Source organism: Curcuma longa, chromosome 4 (assembly GCF_044706935.1).
Source record: "Curcuma longa cultivar G26 ecotype Majalengka, Jawa Barat chromosome 4, ITB_CL_G26_1.1, whole genome shotgun sequence".
Lineage (NCBI taxonomy): Eukaryota > Viridiplantae > Streptophyta > Magnoliopsida > Zingiberales > Zingiberaceae > Curcuma > Curcuma longa.
The window spans coordinates 16172476-16200276 of NC_133864.1; the positions used below are offsets into that span (position 1 = coordinate 16172476).

Sequence of the window (27801 nt, forward strand, 5' to 3'; positions counted from 1 at the left end):
AGACTTGAAAAATCATGGAGTTCCCTTGGAGAAGGGGTGTTTGGATAAAATTATGATTTTTGATTAATGAGGATTGGATAGTAGTCTAATAATTCTTGCTAGATGTATGATAGTCCAAGTCTACTCTTGTATCCAAGTCAAGAGGAAAATGTAACAAAGATAGTTATTAGTTAGAAAAGAAAAGATTAGAAATAGATAACAAAAGAAAAATAAAATAAATCAGGAATCAATAAGTCGAGAACTCTAAGCGACTCTAGATAAGGCTGAATTCTACTAATATATATGTATCAAAAAGGTATCAGCACATGCAAAACTATAGGTCAAAGAATACAGATAATTAGTTAATGACTTAAGTGGGTAATCAAAAAAGATATGTATGAATTTAATTTTATTTAAAAAGCTAAGAAAATAGAGTATTATAATTTCTTATTATAATTTTAAAATTTTCTTATAGTTTCCATTTATATATATATAAATATATATGTATCATTATCTTTCGTTATCATTATCTGAATCATATAATATTTTTATATTAAAATATAAAATCTCAACTTCATCATTGATTAGTATCATCAATTAAGATAACTTTTCAATTCTTTTCATTTAATTAATAGATATATATATATTATCAATAATATAATCTCAACATAGATAAATATCATAATCATATGAATATCAACATGTATATTTATCGATGGTATAAATCTAATAAATCACTAAAAAGTGAATCAACCGGATTCAATATCATCAGAGTTTAATAATGTCACATATATAAGTTAAAAACCTTTTCAGAGTATATTATCACATACGCTAACTAACATACGAGCTAAAAACCCTCACCAGTAGAAGACATGATAAACACTGACCACGGACAGCCGCACTACCACATCAACATGTGGGTGGTTCAGTCCTCTAGTATAAAGCTAGGTTCATAGTTTTCACCTTTTTATATTTTCATTCTCACCCTTATTATTTCACTTTACTTCTTTTTACCATTTATCGCAATTGTTACATTCTCGATCCGTGTCTTCTCAATTGGTTTAAATGACCAACTAAAGTCAACTTTTAATATAAATTTTATTCATTCATTAAGGTATCTTTATAAGATTTACAAGTACAAAATAAGTATCAATAAGATACAATATCAACAATATAGAATATAAAAGACCAAGCAATTTAAATACAGATATCAACAGAACACTAAGTCAAAACATCTATTTAATTTTTAAATATCTTTTACCATCTTAATCCTCATATGAATCTATATGTGAACAGTAAATAATATCAATTATTTATCCTCTAATGATTTAATTATTTTAATCCTATTTCACTATTTTAAATATCATTTTAATCCCCTTTTTCAAAATAATTATATAAATATATATAATCTATTTAATTTATTTATTCATGTACAATGAAATGCACAAGTCAAAGGATAGAATGTGCCCATAAAAACTTTTATGTATACCAAAAGCTTAAGTGTCAATATATCACGGTGTTCCTCTCGAATTAGTATCTACAAACATAATACAAAGAATAACTTAAATAATCAAAATAATATCTAATAAGAATAATAACATCAAAATTGAACATTATCTACGACTTGAAGTCGAAAGATCATTATTTTTTTTATCTTGCTATCTCGTACCACTTCACATTTCTAAATGAGACAACCATTATTATCCAACTATTTATCCATCCTAATTACAAATCGATTAACATAGAATATACCTTCTAAGGAACTAATTAAGGTTGCTATTAGTGGCACCGAAAGGGGCAGCAAGGAAAGGGGAACTAAAGACTCATGGCTATTGGAAAAGAGCAATAATGAAGCTTGTTGTGGCTGCTGGAAAAATACAGCAAGATGCTGATTAGTTGCTGTGGTTGATGGGAAAGCACAACAATGTGTTGTTTGTTGGAAAAGGGCAGCAACTAGGTTGTATTAGTAGTAGCTCTAAAGTCAATTATATGATGATTGACTAGGGACTTTTGTATCATATTTTATTATTAATAAAGACAAGACTTTTTATTATTATACTTACTTTATGTTGTGTCAAATAATTAAGTATAATAATGTCCTTGGATAGCTAGTTCTAATCTACATCATATCGATTATTTGAGTCGATAGTGAGATGATGTAGAGAACACTATTCTTAATTATTTCTAGTCAAGAATTAACATTCAGAAACGATATTAATGTGTTGAGACTAGTATGTAGGTCAACTGGATGACTTGATCTCACAAGTCATGGATATGAGATATCGAGTCGAGACATGAGTATACATTAGAGAATGTATACTGAATTGACCCGCCATGAAAAAGTTTCATAGATCGTTATATGAGTATCAAAAACTTTTTCATGTGACTATTGATATGAATAATTCTTAGACCTGAAATCACTACGGTTTCCTATATAAGGAATTATGTACTTTGGTATTGTCAAACGTCACCCGTAATAGGGTGGATTATAAAGGCGATCACTGGGTATGTAATAAATTATATGGAGGGATGTGAGTGATGTAGATGAGATCTATCCTTCCAATATGACAGTATTGATATCTTAAGGCCTCTTAATAGAGTAGGACCACGAAATGCATGATCATGCTCAAATGAGTCAATATAAGATATTGAGCTCATTTGCTTAAGTGAGTCTACTTGGGATCAAGAAACACAAAGATTGATAAAAGGATGACACAGTCTATATGCCTCATTGATCATCTAGATATCGAGGATAGAATGATATAGTCATACATTATCATAGTCACGAAGGTTATGTCAGATCTCGATATTCTTGTCACTTGGGTAGTAATGATGCATTGTTAGATATCACTCATTACTTATGTTTCTAAAATGAGTTTTAGAGATATTGCCAACGTTACGAGAACCTATTGGAGTCACACACAAAAAATATTCTATTTGGAGATGTGTTCATTTTAGTTTGACTAAAGGAACAATTAAGCTCATTGGATGATCGAGACTTGAGTTAGACTCAAGTTGGTTGAATTTGAGTTAGATTCAAATTAAACTAAATTGATGAATGAAGTTTGATTCATTATGCATGATTAAGGTGGATTAATTATGTATTGAAGAAGATGAAGTTAAATTCATCATGCATGATTAATAAGGATTAATCATGTATTGATGAAAGAATATCAAAAATCTAAAAACCTTTGGCATTTATGGCTTGAGTATAAAAGAGATTTTTTTTTCAAAAATTCGAATGGAGGTTCATCTTCTTGCCCTCTCTTCTTCTTGATCGAAACTTAGACCAAAGAGTTGCTAGCACAATCAAAATTTTCTCCAAAAGTAAGTGTTAGTGTGGATAAGCATAGAGGCACGGATATTTGAACGTGCAAGAGATCCGACAAACTTTGGACGAGCGGGATAAGCGAAGAGCACGCTCCAAAGGTATATCCGATTAGATAGGATTTTGTATATCTAAACTTGTATAGGCTTAATTTCGCATGGATCGCTAAAGGGGACCTTTTTCTGCTGTAATTTATAGTTTATCGCATAGGATTCCCTATAGATTGTGATTCCCCTCTTCGTTGGTATCTAGCAAGCTTCAATGGGCTCTGACGTCAACCGCTAAGGAGCAAGGGAACAATGGAGAAAAGAAAGAGAGGGAAATAGAGAAGCTGTTGATTGCAAAAGGGCAGCTTAGCTGTTGAAAGAGGGCAGCAAGGTGCTGCAATTGGCTCCTTTTCCCCTCTTCACCGGTGGCTTCAAGTAGCTTCGGCTAACTCCAATAGGTGCCGCCGCGATGCTAAAAGAGATCAATAGGTGTTGCTGCTCTCTGATGGAGAAGAGGAAAAAGCAGAGGGAAGGGGCTGCTGGGTTTGATGCCGTTGGATATATACATTGTTACGCCCCGGGAGACGGCTTTCCAGAAATTTCGGCAGCATCTCCCCTGTAACAATTGACTTTCCCTGAATACAAACACATATATAAGGCCCACACGGCCAATCCATAACAGACTATGGATTTATATAAGCAAAATGGAAATATTTGTGACCCACACGGCCACTCAACACATCCTACTGTATAAACACAACCACGCATGCATATATATATATATATATAATCCGTCAGAAACCCGATAAACAGCTCGAGTATGTAAACAAATGTCGACTCAGCGGAAAACAGATACCAAAGGAAAACATGACAGGAAGTCTAAAAAGTCTGAATACACGACTGCAGAAAAGTAAATAAAACCGAAACACCAAGGTTCGGGACTAGCAGCGCAGCTCTCCAGACGGCATCAACCTGAAACGGATACAGGTAAACGGGGTGAGTTCCAAAAGAAACTCAGCGGGTATCTAGCAGATATGTGTATAAAGCTATCAACAGTAATAACATGCTGTACAGTCTACTGGAAGGTAAATAAGGTAGAAAACTGAACAACAGTAGATCTGTACATACCAGAGTCTGATAAACAATAGTAAGGTGAAAGATAATCCCCAAACCATCAAATAGGTATCCTATGCATGCATGTCATCCAAGTGCATCAAACAAGTGCAGCAATCACAAACAAATGCAATAGTGCAGTATGCACATGGTGCAATGCATGTCCTGGTCACCCCTGACGCCAGTCAGACCGGTCACCCCTCTAGTGGCGAGGTCGCGTGGGAATCTAACCCGTCAGATCACTCATCCACAGTGGTGAAGTCGCGTGGGTAGGGCTGTGACCTCTGTGCACTCTGCCGTCACTGCTCCCTGCGTGACCGAGTGGACAGTATGTCCTCGAGGTGTACACCTATACTGATACCCAAATCATAAGTGGGCGAGCAAGCTCTCATCTCCTGGTCACAATGACAGAGGAGGGATCCCTGTATGCTACCACGCTACGAAACCACTATCCGGGTGGCCTAGCGGAAGCTGCTGTCAGGGCAAGTGTGCACCAATCTAAAGGTTCCACTAACCCATGAGTGGATTGTGTGTGTAAATCATACACAAGCGCCGGACTCACACCTGTGCTGCTATAATAGGAGCGACTCGACTAAAATAGGAACAGGATGCCAGTAATCGCTAGGCATGCAATTACACACACCCTTTGATTGGTAGCCCGCATGTAACTGACGTCGGACTCAACAACAATGGAATCCCGCACGTTAGTATGCAATATATGCAAGCATGATGTATGACACTAGTCCATGCATCATAATCCAACTACATATCCATAAGTATGGTCCATGCACCACCTATCCATCTATAGGTCCATGTCATATGCTCCAGTAATCAGAATGAGGTAAAGTCTCAAGTCTAACATAAACACCGATACAGAAATAGATAAAACCAAACTAAAGCATATGAACAGGAATCAGGTAGTATCAACTCAATAGGTATCAGATAAGCAACATGGCAAGTATCAGGTGATCTCGAGATAATGACAAACTGATATCCATAATGTGCATAAGTATCTAATCCTATCAGATAACAACAATAACTGGCATAAAACAGATCAAGGTATCAAGAGATACAAATATGAACAGAAGCATGCATACCGATATCTAGCAATTACACATATCATAAAGACCTATCTATGAGGATAAGTCGAAAGGTACCCGCCTGCCAAGATAGGTTGCGTATAACGTCGAAAAATCCAATATCCGCAATCAATCACAATCCGATCAAAATCCTGCAGTTACAGTCACTGTCCATAAATACCAGAATATACATACTACAAAACCAAAAGCAACCCTAATTACATCTAGAGTTACATTTACTGAATCAAATCATCTCCTCGATCCAATTCCAATCCAATCCGAAACATCCAAACCACAAATTCCATTGCTAACAATAAGCCTAACCAAGTAGCTAATAACAACAACAACTCACTTACCCCAGATCTGATCAGCAACCAAGTTTTTCTCTAGATCCAAGTTTCTTGAACCCTGCCACCGATCAATCCCACATCAGGCTATGAAGAACCATACCAAGCGACCAAAACCAAATCCCAGTTATTACCTCAAATCAGGAACCTGGAAACCCTAGCTTAGAAGATCTCACTGTTCTTCTTCCTCCTTCCTCTCGCTTGAAACCGAATCTTCCTCAAGCACCGATCGGCCAACAATCCGAATGAGTTCCTGATTCAAGATCCAAAGCCATGAACCCTAAATCTAAGCTCAACAAAAACGAAACCCACAAATCCAGCTCACACTTACCCGATTCTTTTTCCCCTTCTCCGTCGCCGGCACTGCCCAAAGCTCCAACGCTAGAAACCCGAACCCTAGCCTGCGCCGCCGTCCGAGAAACGCTAGCACAAACCCAACTGCAACCGAGGAAGGGAAGTGGCAACCGGAAATCGCGATCGACGAAGAAGGAGGAGGAGTAAAGGGAGTCGCGATCGGGTAAACGGCCGGCACCGTCGACTGGCAGCAGCCGTGAGGTCGCGGTGAAGAACAGAGCTCAGGCGTTGCAGCTCCGCGGCTGCTCTTGCGTCGGCGACGAAGCAACGGAGGCGGAGGCAGAGCGCCGTTCGGGAGAGGAAGCGCAGAAAGTGCTCGCGATCGGGATCTCGGCGGAACACGCGAGGTACTGTATATTCCTTATTGGATGGTTTTTGGCTTAACGGGTTGGGTAATATCCAATATCCATTAACCTTAAACCATTAATCCAACTGATCTGGTCGAGCCAGCCTAAATCAGCCGAACCCAAACCCGAACTCAATCTGACCCGAACCGGTACTGTAGCAAACCGGTTTGACTTTGGTTTGCTTGGTTCAGGGGTCAAACGACCTCCGATTTGGTCCAAACAAATTTCGTTTGGTTCGTCTTCGCGAGACGAATCTTTTCGTATCTATGTTAAAATTTTTCGGTATCTTACACAAATAGAATAATCAAAAAATTCATCAACTGTATATATATCATATATTTCATGGATAATAAAATGATGCATATAAAACGACATATAAATTAAAACATACATACAATAAAAAGAAAATAAAATAAATTAGGAATCAATAAGTCGAGATCTCTGAGTGACTCTAGATAAAGTTGAATCCAACTAATATATATGTATCAAAAAGGTATCAGTGTACACAAAACTAGAGGGCAAAGAATGCAGACAATTAGCCAATGACTTAAGTGGGTAATTAAAAAAGATGTGCATGTATTTAATCTTATTTAAGAAGCCAAGAAAGTAGAGTATCATAATTTCTTGTTACAACTTTAAATTCTTCTTACTTTTATTCATTTATACATAAATATATATATATGTATCATTATCTTCAGTTTTTATAATCTAAAATCATATAATATTTTTATATTGGAATATAAAATCACAACTTTATCATCGATTATTATCATCAATTAAGATCACTTTTCAATGCTATTTATTATATATATATATATATATATATATATATATATATATATATATTATCAATAATATAATCTCAACATGGATAAATATCATAATTATATGAGTATCAACATGTATATATATTTATCGATGGTATAAATCTGATAAATCACTAAAACATGAATCAACTGGAGCCAATATTATCAGAGTGTAATAATGTCATATATATATATAGGCTCAAAGCCTCCTCAGAATATATCATCGCATACGTTTTTTAACATACGAGCTAAAAGTCCTCACTAGTGGAAAACTTGATAAACTACGGACAAAACATGTGGACAGTCTGATACTCTGATATAAAGCTAAACTCATAGTTTTTACCTTGTATTTTCCATTCTTATCTTTATTATTTCACTTTAATTCTTTTTACTAATTGTTACATTCTCAATCCGTGTTTTCTTGATTGGTCTAAACAACCAACTCAAGTCAATTTTTAATATAAATTTTATTCATTCATTATGGTATTATCGTAAGGTTTGCAAGTACAAAACAAGTATCAATAAAATGCAATATCAACAATTAGAATATAAAAGATTAAACAATTTAAAGACAGGTAAGTATCAACAGAATAGTAAATCAGAATATCTATTTAATTTTTAAAATATTCTATCCCCTCTTAATCCTTATATAAATCACAAAAAATAATATCAATTATTTACCCTCCAATGGTTTAATTATTTTAATCATATTTTACTATTTTAAATATCATTTTAATTTTTTTCAAAATAATTATATAAATATATATAATCCATTTATTCATGCAAAAAAAATTATGAGTCAAAGAATATAGAATGTATTCATTTTTATGTACATCAAAAGTTTCGAGTGCCAGCAAATACCACTAGATCATCATGTTTCACTCGAATTAATATCTATAAACATAATACTAAGAATAACTTAAATAATCAAAATACTATGTAATAAGAATAATAACATCAAATTTAAACATTATCTATGACACTTAAAAAACTGATAGATCATTATTTTTTTATCTTATTATCTCATTCCACTTCACATTCCTAAATGAGACAACCATTACTATCTAACTATTTGTCCATCCTAATACCAAATCGATTAACATACATATACTTTCTAAGAAACTAAGGTTGCTGTTAGTTGCAGCAAGGAAAGGGGAACGAAAGACTCGTGGTTGTTGGAAAAGAGCAATAATTGAAGCTTGCTGTGGCTGCTGGAAAAATGCAGCAAGGTGCTGCTCGGTTGATGTGGTTGATGGGAAAACACAACAATGTGTTGCTCGTTGGAAGAGGGCAGCAACTAGGTTGCGATTCCCCTCTTCGTTGGTGTCCAGCAAGCTTCGATGGGCTCCGACGTTTACTGCTAAGGAGCAAGGAAACAAGGGAGAAAAGAAAGAGAGGGAAGCAGAGAGGCTGTTGGTCGGAAAAGGGCAGCTCTAGCTTCTGTTGAAAGAGGGCAGCAAGGTGCTGCAATATGACTCCTTTTCCCCTGTTCACCGGTGGCTTCAAGTAGTTTCGGCGAACTCCAATAGGTGCCGCCGCGATGCTGGAAGAGGGCAATAGGTGCTGCTGTTCTCTGATGGAGAAGAGGAAGAAGCAGAGGGAGGGGGCTGCTGGGTTTGATGCCGCTGAAAGGAGAAGAAACAAAGAAGGAAGGAGAAGGAAGAAAAAGAAAGGAGAAGGGAAGGGCAGCGGCATGGTGAGGCGGCATAGGCGAGGGCCACGGGGTGTTGCGTGCTCGGAGAGGAAAAGAACGAGAGGAGAGAGAAGATTTCTTTAAAAATATCTTAATTTATTTTAAATAGATTGAATCGATTTAAATTTTATATTTGATTCGATTATAATTTAATTAAATTAATTTTAAATCAATGTCGATTTAAATCAAAGTAATTCTTATCTTCGTGATTATCCATTGGATTTAATTTGAATCCTATTCAATTTTAATTTAACTCCCTCACTTCATATTCAATGATTTATTTCATTCCTTTATTATTATTATTTTATTTATTTATTTAATACTTTAATACTTAACATTTTATGTGTTGCTCGAGTTGAAGACTTAAAAAATTATAGAGCTCCATCAAAGGAGATGTTTGGATAAAATTATGATATCCGAATAATAAGGATCGGGTAGTAATTCAATTATCGTTGTTGAATGCATGATAGTTCAAGTATATTAGGAAGTTGACATGCAACGTTATTGTATGTGTTGCTCAAATCAATAGAAGATTTGAAAAATTATAGAGTTTCATCGAAGCAAGTGTGTTTGGATAAAATTATGATATTTAGTTAATGAGGATTGGATAGTAGTTCAATGACCTTTGATGAATGCATGATAGTCTAAATCCACTCAAGAATAGTCCAAGTTAAAAGGAAAATATAGAAAAGATAACTATCAGTTAAAAAAAAAGAAAAGATTAAAAGTAGACAACAACATTGTTGTATGTTTTATTCGAGTCAATGGAAGACTTGAAAAATTATAGAGTTCAGTCGGAGAAAGGGTATTTGGATAACATTATGGTGTTCCGTCAAAGAAGGGGTGTTTGGATAAAATTATGATATTTGGTTAATGAGGATTGAGTAGTAGTTTAAGGATCTCTGCTAAATGCATGATAGTCCAAACCCATTCAGAAAGAGTCCAAGTAAGAGGAAAATATTTTGCATGATAGTCCAAACCCATTCAGAAAGAGTCCAAGTAAAAGGAAAATATAACAAAGATAGTTATGAATAGGAAAGATTAGAGGTAGACAATAACATTATTGTAGGTGCTGCTCGAGTTAATAGAAGACTTGAAAAATTATGAAGTTCCACCGGATGAGTGATTGAATTGTTTGTATAAAATTATGGTCTTTAGTTGATGAGAATATTGGATAGTAGTTCAATGATTTTTTATTGAATACATGATAGTCAAAGTCCATTTAGGAAAATCCATGTCAAAAAGAAAATATAACAAAGACAGCTATCAATTAGAAAAGGAAAAAAAATAGAAATTGTATAGATAATAATGTTATTGTATATAGATCTCTGAAAAGACTTTAAATGATATTTTTTGCTTGACTATTAGATATAGATTCCACCCATAATTAGTTGTAGATATCTGAATGAACTTCGATTTGATATATTATGCATCGCATGATTCAATCCGAATTAAAAATTATGATCTCTCAAAGTTTAAAGTTTAATATTCACGTTATAGCAGCTACGAAACATAATTGCTACAATGTGAGTGTTAAATATTAAACTTTGAAAACTCATAACTTTTAACTCACATTGAACCACGAGATATATAATATATTCAATCAAAACTCGTTTAGAGATCTATAACTTATTATAGGGTAGAACTCATAACAACTCGATTTTAGGCTAAAATAATATCATTTAAAATCCTTTTGGAAGGCTCCAAATAATTTATCTTAATTTTTTTAATATCGTAACAGTTAAGAAATTATAACTCTGTAACACTCAATTGTAATAACTACAAAATTATAACTTGCTACAACTGTAAGATACTAAATTGTAATAGTTACAAAATCATAATTATAATTATATAATATATATGATTTTATAACTGCATCCGATTTAAATAAAATATGATATAATAATGAAAATGATATTAAAAGATAATTATATTATTTTATAAAAGATGAGATATTTTTTAATAAAAAATTAATAAAGGCGCTCATTTGATTCGGTACAAAAGTTTTATACGTATTTAGACTTTTGCCCTTGAATAAAAGAAAATTAAATCAAGAGAATACTCGTAAGTAGGATTAGGTTACAATTCCACGCAACAAAAGGGTTTAGCAAACAAAAGCTATCGAAATCCATCGAGTTACACTGCTCATGGACTGAGTGGCTCGTCCTTTTCTTTACTTGGGCTTTCAGCAGATCTCGATCTCCGCCGCGATGGATCAGCAGCGGACTCCCAGCACAGATCCGTCGGCAGCGGAGACCGCGACGCGGCATCCGGCGGTGGCCTCGACGTGGTGCGTGAAGAAGCGCAGCACGCGGACCCGGCCCTTCACCCGCATCCTGGAGTCGACCTCGATCGCGGCGACGGCCCCGGGAGGGGGAGGCGGCGGCGTGGCGGCGGGCAGCGGAAGGGCGTCGACGGCGAAGGAGGCGGCGACGTGCTGCGTGCGGCCGCCGGCGATCTGCCCCGCGGGAATGAACGCGAACCCCACCTGGTTGCCGGCGTAGGCGAGCTGGAGGGTGCTGTCGTAGTGGGAGAAGGCGGCGCGGTTGGGGTTGCGGACGGAGGCGTACTGGTTGAACGTGAAGCGTAGGGTGCCGTTGGCGACGGCGAAGCCGGGGAACTGGACGGCCGAGACCTGGATCTCGGGCTCGCGGGGGCGGAAGACGACGAAGAGCGCCACGGCGGCGGCGGCGGAGACGAGGAAGAGGAACGCCGTCGCCAGGAGGCAGGAGGCGAGGTTGGTCCCGCCGCCGCCGCCTCCGCCTCCGCCGCGACGCTGGCGGTGGTGCGGCGGAGGAGAAGTGGCCATGGCGGAAGCCGATTTGGAATTTTGCCTTCGATTTCCCCAAATTGATTCTCCCAAATTGTGGTGGGGTTTTGTCCTTTATGTTGTCTCTCATTTAAAAGCTAATAAAGCAAAATTAATTAAATTGATTTGTGTAGAGGAAGAGGCAACTTTTCTATTCAACTCAAACTTTTGTCTTTTTTTTTCACATATTTTTCTTAATCCTTAATCAATTTTTTAATGAAGGCTTTTATAATTAACACATGGATTAGGTTAGGTTCCATATGATTTTTAATGGAGGCAAGATGGATTCCAAGTTATCATAATCTTTAAGTATCTTTCTTATCGAAGCATAATTCATAATCTTTAGAATGTATATAGTCTTGTGCTCGAGTCAAGGCCAACATGGATAATGCAAACTTCAATATCAACGCTGTGATCTTTCTCATTAAGAGCTAGATCAACGCGAACATGTGAGACCGATGTCGTGTGAGACGGAGGAATGAGGTTGCTAGTCTGCTTTGCTCTATCGACGCTTGCGATCCTAGCCACGGTCAGGACATCTCCTTTTGCTAGTTGGTTTGACGCGACCAAGTTGAACACCTTTTGTCCTAAAAGAACACTGCAACTTGCCACTGCAGCTCTTTTGCTTTCTTCTTTAGAAGACACACAACTACCGTCTTGGAGCGTTTGTAGGGTCGTCTGTCTTTCAAGCTAGTGGATGCAAAGCCAGACAGCACTTGAACTCAGGGCACTGGATATGAAGGTGGATGAATCAAGAGAGAAGATCGTCCATCTCAAATATTAATCCGATGAAACTAATCTCAATTAATATTAATTACTAATTATTATTATTATTATTATTCATCTTAAATGTAATAACCAATCGACAGAGGTCAAAAAGGAGGCTGATAAAGAACCAAATTGTATCCATAAGAAGACATTTTGGTTGGCATATTAGAAAAAGATCATTTTTTTTCTTCACTCAATGAAGCATCAGGATTTCAACTCTTCAAAATATAATCCAAATTTGTAAAAAAAAAAAAACATGGAAATAGGTTTGACCTTCACACCTCAGAGAACAACAAAGACAATCGCAACATGATTGCCTCAAACAGACATCACTATTGCAAGTTCAAAACATAACATGCTCTGTATGCAAAACATGAGCGGTATTTTCACACCTAAGAACCCTAACAAATAGAGCCCTTGGAAACAAAACCGCAAGTCATCCTCTTGAACGTACAATTCACACACCACTGTTTCAAGTTCCATAATATAAAATGACCTTGGAGACAATGCAACATGCTTTAAAACAGGTACCAAAACCCAATTGTGCAGCTTAATCAGCCACAACTATGTCATTCTGGAAGTTGACAGATGTGCATTTGTACAATGTATCCTCTGAGAATAACTATGGCACGTCGTCTCCAGTTCGTCCAGTTTCTGAGAAGAAAGAAGAGAGATTCAGAAAATGAGACCAACTAAACATGGGAAGATGAGCATTCTTGTGGTCTAAAAAAGGTCATGTGATCAACATTGTAAGTTAGCAAAATAAATAAACTTGTACCAACATAATGAATAGACACTCAGAGAGCCACATCTGTGTTGACTTAATTTGAAGCACTTAATTTAGCAAATGAGTATCATCAGTAAAGGAACAAAGTGACACCAATTCTCTAAATATAAGATTCTCATTTGCTATTCTGGAAGAATTTTTTAGCCCCCGACCACAGAAAAGGAAGCAAATAAGCAAGAAAACATGTTAAAAAGGAATACATAAATTAGATATCCAAACTGAGTTGACAAATAGCTGACATCAAGAGCAAAAGGTAGTGATTTATCAATAAGAACCACATAAGAAAATTTTAACTAATGAAGTTTGAGAAAAGAGATTTTACTCGATAGAATAGCAAGACATACAAAGAGCAGACTTCAGAAAGTGTAGATCATTATGGATTCTTTTTTTGCTGTCTATAAGAACAGCATATTTGATTCTGACAGGACAGTTATTCAAGTCTGTAAATGGCTATGAATGAATCAGGAATATCAATTCTGACAGAAGTGATATCCTTCTAAATCCTATAGCTATTCCATTTATCAATACCAAAAATCACTTATTATGTCAGGATATTTATAAAACTATTTCAACTTGGTTTAGATTTTAGTTCTACTTCCATCCACTTAGGGGATTGACCTGGTAGCATAATGGGTTACATCCAAGTACCTAATGACTTGAGATAGCAAGTCAGTGGCAACTTATTAAATGAAACTTTGAGAAATGAGAAAATAACCCAAGAATGAAGATTTTTAAGTATTTATTTACATGAATGGAAATGCTATACAATGTTGTTTGAATTATATAGGAATCAGTCAATGAACCAAACCATGAAACTTTAGGAAAGGAGTTACTACAAGGAGAATAATAAAGGAGCCAAATATTTCTGAAAATAAATTTGGTCTTGGAGAAATCACTCAAAAATGTTATTTATTTATAAAGACAGATAATTAAAAAAATAGAGAAAGAAGGATTTACATATGTTTTTTTTTAAACATAGAAAATTTATGATAATGTCCATAGACAATTATTGTGGTGCTTTTAGAGGACATAGATTGATGTGATAAAATATATATACTGAATGTGACAAATGATTTCCATATAGTTATAGCCTTTAGTTTTACATTAAGAAACAAAATAGAGAGAATTTTGGAAATTTTGCATAATTTTATGAGTGTGGCACAACCAACGATACTTTATCTATCAAAATGATAGACAATTAGGAAGTAATATAAAATGTAACAAAGATGAGAATGTGAAGATGAATATCTAATGTTATTAGAAATAATCAAATGAAAATACCACAATGTGAAGAACACTTAAGTGTAGCTTCAAGAGATGAGACAATGCGAAAAAAAAAAGAAGATATGTTAAGAAGGTATGGACCTATTCAAGAGGATCAATGATTGTGTTATTAGAATTGTTGAATCAATTAGAGTGAAAGGCGTGGAGGAATTAATGTAATAAAAAAAGGTTGCGATTCATCTGAATATTGCTAGTAAGATAACCTTATATAGTTGGGGCAAACAAAAATTTAACTGCTAAGATTACCTTAATTAACTAGGAGTATAGATGAGCAGATTAAACTCATGATCTGGCACCAAGGAAGATTCATTTTTATATAGCTTAAATCAATCCTAAAATTTAAAACGTTTCAAGAGAGAATATAGTGTCCACAATATCAAGAAACAACATTTGCAGAAACCTATACACAAATAAAATTAAAAACCACAACAAAACTTCTTACCTAAGCAATTATACAATTGTAGGTGGCACAAAGCTGGAGTAACGAAGTTTGATTAGCTGTATCAACATATGTCTGAATCACTGGCCCATACCTACCAGGAGAACTGGATGACAGTCTTGATACTGATGTCACAAAAAACTCCTTTGGATCCCTTATTTCCTTAAGAGGGTCTGATTCCTTCTTCCCACCATAATGAAGACGAGCAAAGGTTGCTGAGTAACCCCCAGTTTCAGGAAGATCTGGCTCACCATTTTCTAGTTCCACATATTGGTCTGGTTGAGACAGCAAAGAGATGATACTATTGAGCATTCTGCCCCATAATTCACTGTATTTATCATCTGAAAGGATTGAAGACTCGCAGATCAGCCTTGTTGCAGCCACCATAGCCAGCTTCCTTTCAGTGGCTCCTGAAATGAGCTTGAGATTAGGAATCCAAAATGTCTGAAGAATATTCAGGAATAACCCATTTTGAAGAGTATCTATGGACTCCACAAGCACACTGGGACCATGCTTAACCAAAAACAATGACATAAATACCACAAAAGAATTCACAAACTTAGCTACACGCCTGCTCTGTAGGCGGATGAAAATCGGCCTCCATATATCTGTAAGGTAAGGCGCTATAATTTCACAAGGAAGATTTTCCACCACAGCGTTGAGCACATAAAATCCCATTTCTTCAGTCCTAGAAGCTGAAAGCAACTCAGTAGACTTCAATATGACCTGTTTCAATCTTCCTTCAGTGTTGAGCACATTGGGAATCTTCTGCAGATATGCTTGGAGCAGTTGAACTAATGCAGGGACGTTTTCTGATCTCTTCCATGAATCATCAGATAGAAGCATCTTGAATAGCAGCATATAAGGATCAGAAAGAGGTGGCTTACTCACATCAACAAGCTGGGAAAATATTTGGAAAGCATACGGCCAGAACTCAGCCACATCTTCAGCTAAAATTTTCTGGAGGATTGGGAACAAATGCATCTCAAATACTTGGATAAGTAACTGGTCATTCTCGCAGGATCTTCCAATCAGGGCAGCAATAGACTCGAATAGGTAGTGGTTGAATGTTGGGCCCCTTGGATTATTGCATACCACTGTCAGCACATAAGCCAAACGATCAACACAATGTTCAGCAACCTTACTACTTATATTGCAACGGCCAATTACTCTCATGATGCACTTCATAATATATGAATTTTCCTGTGACTCGGGCAACTGCAAAGCACTGAAGAGATTGGTCATCAACTGGGGCAGGAAAGGATTGATATCCGAAGCAGTATATCGAGGAGTCAGACTGACTACATTTGAACCAGATACTGTTACATTGTCCTTCACCATTAACAGCTTCTCAATGCAATTTGCTGCATATGAATGGACTACATTTGATTCGGCCACAAGGAACCTCGCCAAATGGGGAAAAAGAGCAAGGACTGCTGGCTTAGGTATTTGCACACGGAAAACCGTGAAGAACTTCAAAGCACCAGCTTTCAGCATTGGAGAACCATTTATATCTTGTTCTTGTAGCTCAGGAACAATGACTGATGTGAAGAAGCTCTCTACATCCACAAGGTACCCAGCACTGCTGCCCACCTTTGGAGCAAGTGCAACCACAAGATAGATTGCATTGTCCTTCTCCTTCCAGTTTTCTATCGGGTTGGCTGCATATAGTTTCAGCATCTCCTGTATCTGCATTGACACTAATGTTGTAACTTGTTCTCTGTAATTCAAGGCTATACCCTTCAGAAGCTCACAAGCAATCCGCCTCCTAGTATCAATATCGCTGCCTTCAATATCCCTCCTAATATATTCAATGTAATTCATATCAAACAGCTCTTCGTCCTCATCTCGAAGCCGGATGTTAGGGAAGATGATGCTTGAGCATATACCTTGGAGGAAATTAGGGCTACCAAAGAGTGAATGGTGAACGCTAGTGCTGACCGTCGTCAGGAACTTGATGGATGTAACAGTGAGCTGGTCACGGGTCGGGGAAGAACCTGGAGTCATCAACAGCTGACACACGGTTAAAGCAAATTTTTCAAGGTAGCTCTTGAACTCCTCCTCATTTTTCTCCATGTAGAGCTGAAGGTTCTCACAAATAGAAGCTCTGAGGGCATCTAATGCTCCCTCAGCCTCAACGGCGGGTGAGTAAGAAGTACCGAGGTAGGCAAGGAACTCGCTCATCCACTCGTTCATGTGCTCCTCGAAGAACTCGGGTAGCTCAACAGAATTGAGGGAATGGAATATTTCGGAGCAGAGGCGTTGTGACTCAAAAAGTGGGCGGAGGGTCTCAGGAGGGCCCGTGACATTTGAGGAAATGAGCCGGGAGGTCTTGAGGAAGATCTCTAGCAGAGGAGCAGCAAAGCCGTCGAGGCAGTACTTAAGGTCGAGCCGAAGGGCGTTGTTATCGAATGAGCTTCGGAATTTGGAAAAGAGGGAAGTGGCAGCTCCGAGTAGGCCGTTGACAGAGTGATAGTCATCAGCTACCGCGGCTTTACGGAGGGAATCGACGAGCTCTGGAAGTAGGGCAGGCCAGGATTGGGGGAAGTCGTGGGCACTGACGGCGGCGAGGGCCTCGGAGAGCTGCGGCTGGACGCGAGGCGGGGCGTTGAGCATCAAGGCGACTAGGTGCGCCTTGATCTGCTCCTTCTCGGGGGCGGATATTGCGAAACCCGCATCGTCGGATGAGGAGGCCCAGTGGGAGCGAAGATGGTTCTTGAAATGAACGGCGGCGGCGAGGCGAATTTGGTCCTCGACGGCAGGCGCGGCGACGAGCTGAAGAAGGGCGGTGGCGAATCCGGGCCGCTTCGCGGAGTCGGAGAGGGAGGCCTCGGCGGCACGGCGAGGCTGGGGTTCCGGCGAAAGCGATTGCAGGAACCACGTCGCTAGGGTTTCGGGGCGGATGTCCATGAGAGAGAGAGTGCTAAGAAAGAAAGGGAATCAAATGTGTAACAATTTCGATGCGAATTTGAAACGGAGACAAGGATTGACGAGCCAGAGCTTTTATACGGGACTGGGAGGAGGGTCTACAGAACAAGGGACGGGCTTCGACGCAGAGAAGGTTCCAAAACCTAGATCGGACGGCTACGTTGAATGCATGCTGACCCGATGCCCCTACCTCCCTTGAGACGTACCAATTTCGGTCCGGTCCAACCCAACCCAATGTCGGTCCAACTCCAAAAACCAGATTTTATTCTAAATTTTATTTTTTATAATCTGAAAGCTAAAAGTGAAAAAAAAATCGATTAAATCGAATATATTAATTAAATTAATCGGAAGTTTGATTATTTTAAAATTTTAATTTTTTTTAATTAATTAATTTTATTCGATTTCGATTTTAATATTTTTTATTTAATTAAATTAAATTAATCAAAATAAAAAAATATTTTTTAAATTACTAAATAAGTAAAATAAAATTTTCATAATATTTAAAAATTTTAGTTATTTTGATTAATTCAATCTAAATTAATTAATATTTTATCAGTTCGATTTGTTCGATATTTTATTTAAAAATTTAAGATTCAGTCAGTTAAAAAAATTTTGATTCGATTCGATTTTGATTAATTCAATTTGATTTAATTTAGTTTTAATTAAATATTCAACCTTATTAAAAATTAATTTTTATTTATTTTTTATAATTTAATTTGACATCGTCCATAATATAACTTGTCAACCCCATAATATAATTTTATAATACAAATATTATAATTTAATTAACATTTAATAGCGCTCTCAATTTAGTTTAAGAATAATTATTAAGTAAATATCTAATGTGAAAAGATTACCTTTATACAATTTTATGATGTACAAACTCTTTCACATTAATAATGTGAAAAAAGACTAAATAATTATTTTAAAAAATATAATATGAAAATATCTCGTAGGTAAAAGTTAAGAAAAATAATTATATTTTTTTCTCTCATTTAACTTTAAAAATTAATCTGATAAAATTAGATCAATTAAATGCGTTGATGGAGTCGGTTTACAAATTAAATCTGAATTAGTGTTTTTTATTTTTAAAAAAAATATAAAATCAGATTTTATTACAATTTTTAAAATTTTATAAAAGCTGAGTCAGCGAGACACGCGCTCGGCATGGGAAAGTCACGGGCTCTACGCCCTAAATATAGGGCTTTTAGCATAATATATAAACTAATCAGATTTTATTCTAAATTTTATTTTTTATAATCTGAAAGCTAAAGGTGAATAAAAAAAATCGATTAAATCAAATAAATTAATTAAATTAATCGTTTGATTATTTTAAAATTTTGATTAATTTTTAAAAAAAATTGATTAATTTGATTGATTTTGATTTTAATATTTTTTATTTAATTAAACAGAATTAATTAAAATAAAAAAATAATTTTTAAATTACTAAGTAAGTAAAGTAAATTTTTCATAATATTTAAAAATTTTAGTTATTTCGATTAATTCGATCGAAAACTAAAATAATTGATATTTTATCGGTTCAATTTATTCGATATTTTTATTTAAAAATTTAATTGATTTGGTCAGTTTAAAAAAATTGATTCAATTTAGTTTTGATTAATTCAGTTTGATTTGATTCAATTTTAACCGAATACCTAGTCCTATTAAAAACTATTTTTTTATTTTTTACAATTTAATTTGACATCGTCCATAATATAACTTGTAACCCCCATAATATAATTTTACAACACAAATATTATAAATTTAATTAACATTTAATAGCGCTCACAATTTAGTTTAATAATAATTATTAAGTAAATATCTAATGTGAAAAGATCACCTTTATACAATTTTATGATGTACAAACAAAGTCTTTCACATTAATAATGTGACAAAAGACTAAATAATTATTTAAAAGAATTTAATATGAAAATATTTCTTAGGCAAAAGTTAAAAAAATAATTAAAAATTTTTTCTCTCATTTAACTTTAAAAATTAGACCAATTAAATGCGTTGATGGAATCGGTTTACAAATTAAATCTGAATTAGTGTTTTTTATTTTTTTTAAAAAATATAAAATTAGATTTTATTACAATTTTTAATATTTTATAAAAGCTGAGTCAGCGAGACACGGGAAAGTCACGGGCTTTACGCCCTAAATATAGGGCTTTTAGCCTACTATATAAACTAATCATCTTTAGCAATTTTCCTTATTCGCTTTAGTTTCTCCATCCTCCCTCTTTATTCCTTGCTTCCCTTCGATCGCCGGCCTACTGCCCATGGAATTGCTGCGCGCTCGACCCTCTCCCCAGGCCGCCGCCGCCGCCAGCTTGCGGCCGTCGTATCGGCACCGGTTCCTCTCCGTCGGACCGCTTCGGCGGAGCATTGCGTTGCGGTGCAGAAGAGAGGACCAGGACTGGCCGACCCTGGCATCCGGGAAACCGGTGGAGGCTGAGAATGGCCCTCTGATGGCTCTTCCTAGAGCTCCGGTTGAACTCAATGGTGAGTTCCTTTCTTGCTTTTTAATTTCTCTTTTTGAGTTGGTTGACGATGAGTTACTTCGGCGTAGTACTCGGCGAGAGGAGTCGCCGTGGATCAAATTAGGTATTGCTTCTGTTAGTTCGTAGTACGGATTTAAGATGCATTAGAAACGATTAGATCCTGTGTCTTTTCGAAGTACCTTCTGAATGTTTCGAAACCTTCGATTTGCCCCCGTCCGCCGTTAACAGTGACGGCGGAGGCCTTTGCGACGAACGCGCCGGCGTTCTTGCTGCTCCCCTCCACATTTCCATCTGTGCAAACGAAAATTTTCTAAATTTGTGTGTTTTGAAAAAATTCATAAATATTTATAATATTTTAAAACGGACTCCCGGTGGCCAAGCAGTCCAGTGGGGCCAATTGCATTGGGACCCACAAAATGAATAGAAGATTTTAAAGGTTTACATCCTGATGAAAATTCAATGAACCCACTAGCCCATGATACTTTCGGCCTCCAAATTCATTCTTTGATGAACCGTCGTCAGTTCTCGCCGTATAATTTCCTTGGTTTGTGTTAACTTGTAATTGCTATTGTTATCTTTTTTCTTGGTTATGTTCTTTACTCTTATTGACTGATGGCGAATTTTATCTTAGTTCAAATATAAGTTACAAGTTCAGGTTTTGTAAAAAAGAATAATAATAATAATTTCTATGTTGAAAATAATGTATGAACGTTGGAAATTTTTCCTTTAGCTTTTCATAAACGATTGGAAAATTTATCAAAAGCTTATTTAATAATTATAAAATTTTAAATTCTAAAACACATTCATTGTATATCTTAAAGTATTTTATCATGGAAATCCTTGGTCACTCATGGCGCATTTAAATTTGATTATACTATTTTATAATTATTTTTCATAGTTTTTTTGTTCCCCACTGACTGGGGCCTAGCTCCACCAACATGTATACAGTACATTTTCAATCCTTTTGATAGTTGTCATCGACTAAGTATAACTACATCAAATAATGCTTCTACTCATCCATTTAGTATATGTAAGAGATTGAATGTTTCTGATCCATGATTTGATTATAACAAATCTGTTATGCATCATTTCATTCTTTTTTGTCCACTGTTCTTTTTGGGTTTTGACATATTTATTTCTATGATACCTACAAAAAATAAAAAAAATTAGAATACTGATACATGCTAACGATAATCCTATAGTTGGTTGTAAAATCTGTGTGGCGCATGTTGATTAGGTTAAGTGGATGGGTCAATTTGTCTAGACCAGCTACATGTAACTGTATATATGCAATCTCTTTGATCTTATTTGTAATTTTCTATGAGTAGATATATGGCATTAGCAAAACCCTTGACATCACTTTATTTGTCATCAGCTGATCATTATTTGCGGAGGAATAAACAACAAAGTCAATGTCTTGCTTTTCTGATTTATGTTTTAGCTTCAAATGAAACATTATCTACAATAAACTTCAATTTTCTTGGTTTTTCTCATTGTTATCATTATTATTATTATGTGTGTATGCATGTATACATCCGTAGTAGTTTCTGAATTGACATTGTTTCTAATAAGCTGTTAATTTAATATATAGGCAATGGAAGGGTCTCAGCTTCTGGAATTCTTGATACCATTACTGAAGTTGAAGATTCTAGCCTTTTCTCTAGTAGCATTGTCAACGAAATTGAGCAAGACAAAGTTTTAGTTTCTAGCAATGTTCTGGATCTTACTGCAGAAGAGAATGAAATTGATGAACAAGAGAAATCTCAGGCTAGTATAACTCATAATATTGTTTTTGTTAGCGCTGAAGCTGCTCCTTACTCAAAAACAGGAGGACTAGCGGATGTTTGTGGTTCATTACCTATTGCCCTTGCCTCAAGAGGACATCGAGTAATGGTGATCACTCCAAGATACCTAAATGGTGTTTCAAACAAGAACTTTGTTAATGCAACTGATCTCAGGGTGCGCATCAAAGTTTCATGCTTTGGAGGAGAGCATGAAATCTCTTTCTTTCATGAATACAGAGAGGGTGTCGATTGGGTATGCCCTTTTAATCTGGATACATGCAACTATATACTTACTTTTCTTGTATATGCAATTAGATGAATCTTTGTATTTGACTGATGCTTATTCTGAGATGTAAAGCTGTTAATAATCTGTCTGCACTGACATGTTTATTCAGTTAGAATTGGATATTTTTTCAGTAATATGCTATTTTCTGAAGTGTTATCAATCACGATGCTGATTCACCATAGTTTAATTTCTGGAACTCTTGCACAAGGAAACTTCTTATTTTGGTGTGTTCAAAAGATTCATATATTCTGATTTCAGAGTAGACTGTTATTAGTGGCATAAAACAATACCTCCTTTTATGATTATGGCGTTCATTCTGAAACTGCACTTGTTCCATCTTTCTTGTAAGATCTACTTGTTTGTTTCCCTTTTTTTTAATCGGCTTCAAATATGTGGCTAAGAGAGAAAAAGCAATGCATCTCATTTTGACTGCCAAGTCGCAAACATATGTTCATGCATGTGTGTGTTAATTTATTACCAAACAGATGTCCATTGCAGCAACCATATTTATTCTTAAATAATCCATCTCATTTGTCTTGTGTAATTAGGTATTTGTTGATCATGCTTCTTATCACAGAGCTGGAAATCCATATGGTGATTCAAACGGAGCTTTTGGTGACAATCAGGTTTGCCCTAATGAAATTACCAACAAAATATGTGATTATAAGAGTACATTTTTTTTGCATTCATATGAAGAAGAAATGTTTCATTTTGCAGTTCAGGTTTACAATCTTGTCATATGCAGCTTGTGAGGCTCCATTAGTGCTACCTCTGGGAGGTTTTACATATGGAGAGAAAAGTCTTTTCGTTATTAATGATTGGCACGCATCACTTGTATCAGTGTATGCACCTACAATCTAACACTAATTCTTACAAATATTGATTTGTATGATTATATTCTGGAGCAGTAACTTTTTAAAAAAACATTTTCTTGGGAGAACACATTTATTTTATGCCCCAGTGTTAGATAATTCTTGGCTATCAAATTCTTCTGTACACTTCTTTTGGATCCTCAAAGAACTCAAATGTGAAGGTCAATTTATTACGAGTATCATAATGTCTTAGGAAAATTTTTTAGACCAACCATACTACATAGTCAACTTGCTGTTTAGTGGTTTCCCAATAACAACTAGATTACAACCAGTGACTGCATATTTTGTGATCTTGTTTCTGCAAAGCCTAATCAATGAATGCACATGAAATTATTGACAACCATGAGAAACTTGGCAACCAATCTCATGGGGTAATGATATTTTACTTGCAGTGATGGAATGCATAAGTTTGATGAAATATATAATTAATGATGGAACTGATTCGTGTAGATAATATTGTTACTTGGTAGAGCAAATAGCTGTCGTTAATTGTCTCCATTGAGTGTAATTCCTGATAATGAATTTACAGTTTGCAGTATGTATATAACCTATCAATTTGGCTTGGAACACACAAAAATATAAATTTTGTAACAGTTAAACTTTGATTTTTAAACTATCCTTATCCTTTTAAATGAAAGACAATGATCAACAACTTCATCTTTGTGTTGACGTTACTGCAAAATTTATCATCTTATCTATTTGAGAATAATTAGAAATAATTTCTATGTCATTTTTTCTTTAATTGTTTGCTTCATTAAAAGGTACTTCTCTTTTGACGACTTTTTTTTTTGGCATTTAACTTAGTCTTCTGGCTGGAAAATATCGTCCACATGGTGTTTACAGAGATGCTCGCAGCATACTTGTTATTCATAACCTCGCCCACCAGGTAAATAGATGCTATTTCCTGATGTTGGTACTCATATCTACTATTCGGATTCTCATTCTTTTCACATTGCTTTCTATCTGAAGGGTGTAGAACCAGCAACTACATTTAGCTACTTGGCACTGCCTACAGAGTGGTATGGTGCTCTTGAATGGATTTTTCCTACTTGGGCTCGAAAGCATGCCCTTGACAGGGGTGAGGCGATTAATTTTCTTAAGGGTGCAATTGTTACGTGTGATCGAATAGTCACTGTCAGTCAGGTCCTTTTCTACTCTAACATCTTTTCCTCTTTATATCAATCAAGTATTGTATGGTAAGGAAATTGTATATTTCTCTCGCCTGTTATTTTATCTATTTATCGCTGGTGACAGGGTTACTCTTGGGAAATTACAACATCAGAAGGTGGGAATGGTCTGAATGAGCTTCTAAGTAGCCGAAGATATGTTTTGAATGGTATTCAACTATATAAAAAAATCACCATTCTTTTTATAAATATAATCAGATTTTAATAGAATTATAAAGGGTGTGAAGGTTCTTACTTAGTTCTTTGCTCTAGGAATCACAAATGGGATTGACGTTGATGAATGGAACCCTGCTTCAGACAAACATATCCCGTTCCATTATTCAGTTGATGATCTCTCTGGAAAGGTTTGTTAGAGTGGTGGTTATTTCCACGTGTCATTGGGATTGATTTCACACTTTTCTCACTTGGAGTGAATTAAACTGTGTAGACTCAGTGCAAAGCAGCTTTACAGAAGGAGCTTGGTCTTCCTGTCAGGCCTGATGTCCCACTGGTGATGTTCTTTAAAAGTTATCATCAATCACATGTTTATGGCTTATAAATCTCATTGTGAAGTGATGATAATGGTTCACAGATTGGATTCATTGGAAGATTGGATTATCAAAAGGGCACTGATTTGATCTGTTCAGCATTGCCAGAGTTGATGCAAGATGACGTCCAATTTGTAAGCCCATCATATCTTATACCAAAAATTTTCAGATTGTTTGGCTCTTTTAGTTATTAGCATGCTAGCTTATTAAGTTTAGAAATTGCTATGTGTATATGGAAGACAAGGATTATAAGGAGGAAAAAATGAACAGACGAAATGAGAGAGTCCAAAAATATTGATCTAATGATTTTTTTAGGGTTTTATTTTTTTTTCAGTCATTTTCTGATATAATCATGTCTTGTTTGGATGTAGAGTTTGGGCCTGTGCCTTGAATTTAACTAATTAAAAAGTCAACTGAATAAGAAAGTGTCATGAATAGGGACAAAGCACTTTCATTGAAAATTAATCAATAAATTAACCAACAAATACTATCAAAAAACAATAATATAAAACTTCAACAAGATTCAAATGGTAGCTTCCTGGGCTGTGAGAAATAGATAGTTATTTTGCCAATTTCAGTACTGTCCAAATAGTAGCTAAATTATTTAATGATGTCTCTAGGAAATCTTCTGATAAGTCTTCTGAATGATAGTTATTTAATGAAAATAGTATTTTTTTTTTGTGTTGTCTTGCTTCTGTCGATAAAAAGATGATTAATTGGAATCAATACTTCTTTGCTTGCTTCCTTAATGCATTTTTTATAAGAAGTGCTTTCGTTTGTGGCAGTATGATCTCTTGTTTCCTTCTCACCTCTCATTCATCTTCGCCTCGATGTACTTTATCCTGTTTCAGGTTATGCTAGGATCAGGGGATACAAAAACTGAAACTTGGATGCGTTGGGCCGAATCTGTCTACAGAGAAAAGTTCCGTGGATGGGTCGGATTTAATGTCCCAGTTTCTCATAGAATAACTGCTGGGTATGAAATTATTACTAATATGACGTTCATGACGATCATGAGAACCCAAATCTGACTGACACTTCTAACTATAATTGAGCAGCTGTGACATATTCTTAATGCCCTCGAGATTCGAACCCTGCGGCTTAAATCAGATGTACTCCATGAGATATGGGACTGTCCCCGTCGTCAACTCCACCGGTGGCCTCAAAGTGAGATTTGAAGTGCCGTAGTTTATTTTAGCATATCCAAATAAACTCCTGACCTCGTTTCTTTCCTTTGGTTCAGGATACTGTCGAGAACTTCAATCCCTACGCAAAAGATGGCAGTGGTCAAGGAACAGGGTGCGTCCGATATCTGTCATGAACTTTATATATGATTTGATCATTTCCAAACTGATTTTTATGATCTTATTGGTCGGAAATATTGATAGGTGGAGATTCTCACCGTTTACTAAGGAGAGCATGCTAGGGGTGAGTCTTGTATTGAAGAAGCATTGAATGAACAAAAAAAAAACAACTTTCTTTGTTTCTTTTTGATGTTTGCAGGCATTGAGGATGGCAATTCAAACGTACAGAGAACATAAAACTTCCTGGGAAGGGCTCATGCAGAGGGGAATGTCAAAAGATTACACCTGGAACAGTGCGGCGATCCAATACGAACAGGTCTTCAACTGGGCGTTTATAGATCCTCCGTATGCTTGACGGGTGGTAGATTTTGTCAGTTGCCACCCTTCTGGTTATTAGCAAATATTTTTTTTTAGATTATTTTTTTATACCTATGTAATTTCGTTAATGCACCAAATTTTGATTCTCCTTGTAAATAACGGTCCTATTTTATTTTTCTAGAATAAAGTTTATATTTTTCGAGTTTAACATGTTGTGAATTCTTCATGTCATTGTTGTATTCCTGCCTTGAACCTCACATCCCTGTGCCACGTGTTTGTTTGGTTGCATAATGATTCAGGATAAAAATGTTTATCCATAGTTTGTAGAATCACTGGATTGTACGATGTAGTTTTTAAGACATAATTGAGTTAATTATGACGGAGTAGAGTTGTAAAAATGGATAAGGTTCGAATATCGATGAAGTTGAAATAATGCTCTCTTCCATTGTGATCAACTGCAACTTCTCAATTTATCTCCTCATAGATGGTCGTGGAGTCGATCGTCTGAGACCGTTGAGATGTTGAATTTTATCTTTTGCAGAACTGAATTTTATGATCAAAAAGTACCAAATCGATCCTACATCGTTTGCTGCCACATGTTTGTTTGGTTACGTAATGATTCAAGATAAAATGGCAATGATTAAAGATTTTAGAGAATGTTTATCCATAGTTTGTAGAATCATTGGATTGTACGATTCAACTCCTGAGGCATAGTTGAGTTGGTTACGACGGAGTAAAGTTGTAAAAATGGATAAAGATTAAATATTGAAAAAGTTGAGATAATGTCCTTTTTTGTCATGATCAACTGTAACTTCTTAATTTACCTTCTCATAGATAATCGTGGAGGCGACTATGTAAAACTTTGAGATGGTGAATTCTACCTTTTTATAGCATTGGATTTTACGATCCAAAATTACCGAATCGATCCTAAATAGTCTGAAATCAACTTTTGCTATGGAATTGGTGCAGATCAG

At 35.8% G+C, this 27801-nt stretch overlaps 3 protein-coding genes and 1 long non-coding RNA gene across 4 annotated transcripts; 1 reads left to right on the forward strand and 3 right to left on the reverse strand.

Moving 5' to 3' along the window:
* Window positions 1-3904: 3904 nt before the first annotated feature.
* Window positions 3905-6506, reverse strand: LOC141827962 (uncharacterized). Its single transcript, XR_012601724.1, has 5 exons — window positions 6165-6506; window positions 5968-6086; window positions 5843-5894; window positions 5569-5638; window positions 3905-4266 (listed from the first exon to the last, which is right to left on the reverse strand). It is a non-coding gene; the product is annotated as an uncharacterized LOC141827962 (long non-coding RNA).
* A 4549-nt stretch (window positions 6507-11055) lies between these two features.
* Window positions 11056-11888, reverse strand: LOC141828374 (uncharacterized). The gene has a single exon (XM_074715801.1). The coding sequence runs from the start codon at window positions 11840-11842 to the stop codon at window positions 11249-11251; it is 594 nt and encodes a 197-aa protein (XP_074571902.1). The 5' UTR covers window positions 11843-11888; the 3' UTR covers window positions 11056-11248.
* A 1032-nt stretch (window positions 11889-12920) lies between these two features.
* Window positions 12921-18064, reverse strand: LOC141825903 (exportin-2). The gene is made up of 2 exons (XM_074713171.1): window positions 15124-18064; window positions 12921-13264 (listed from the first exon to the last, which is right to left on the reverse strand). The coding sequence occupies exon 1, from the start codon at window positions 18028-18030 to the stop codon at window positions 15124-15126; it is 2907 nt and encodes a 968-aa protein (XP_074569272.1). The 5' UTR covers window positions 18031-18064; the 3' UTR covers window positions 12921-13264.
* Window positions 18065-20327: 2263 nt separating this feature from the next.
* LOC141827507 (soluble starch synthase 1, chloroplastic/amyloplastic) lies at window positions 20328-27026 on the forward strand. Its single transcript, XM_074714771.1, has 15 exons — window positions 20328-20550; window positions 22141-22586; window positions 23168-23245; window positions 23337-23461; window positions 24296-24377; window positions 24461-24634; window positions 24746-24827; window positions 24931-25022; window positions 25106-25168; window positions 25250-25339; window positions 26057-26181; window positions 26264-26372; window positions 26449-26504; window positions 26594-26633; window positions 26709-27026. The coding sequence occupies exons 1-15, from the start codon at window positions 20328-20330 to the stop codon at window positions 26862-26864; spliced, it is 1941 nt and encodes a 646-aa protein (XP_074570872.1). The 3' UTR covers window positions 26865-27026.
* The last annotated feature ends 775 nt before the right edge of the window (window positions 27027-27801 follow it).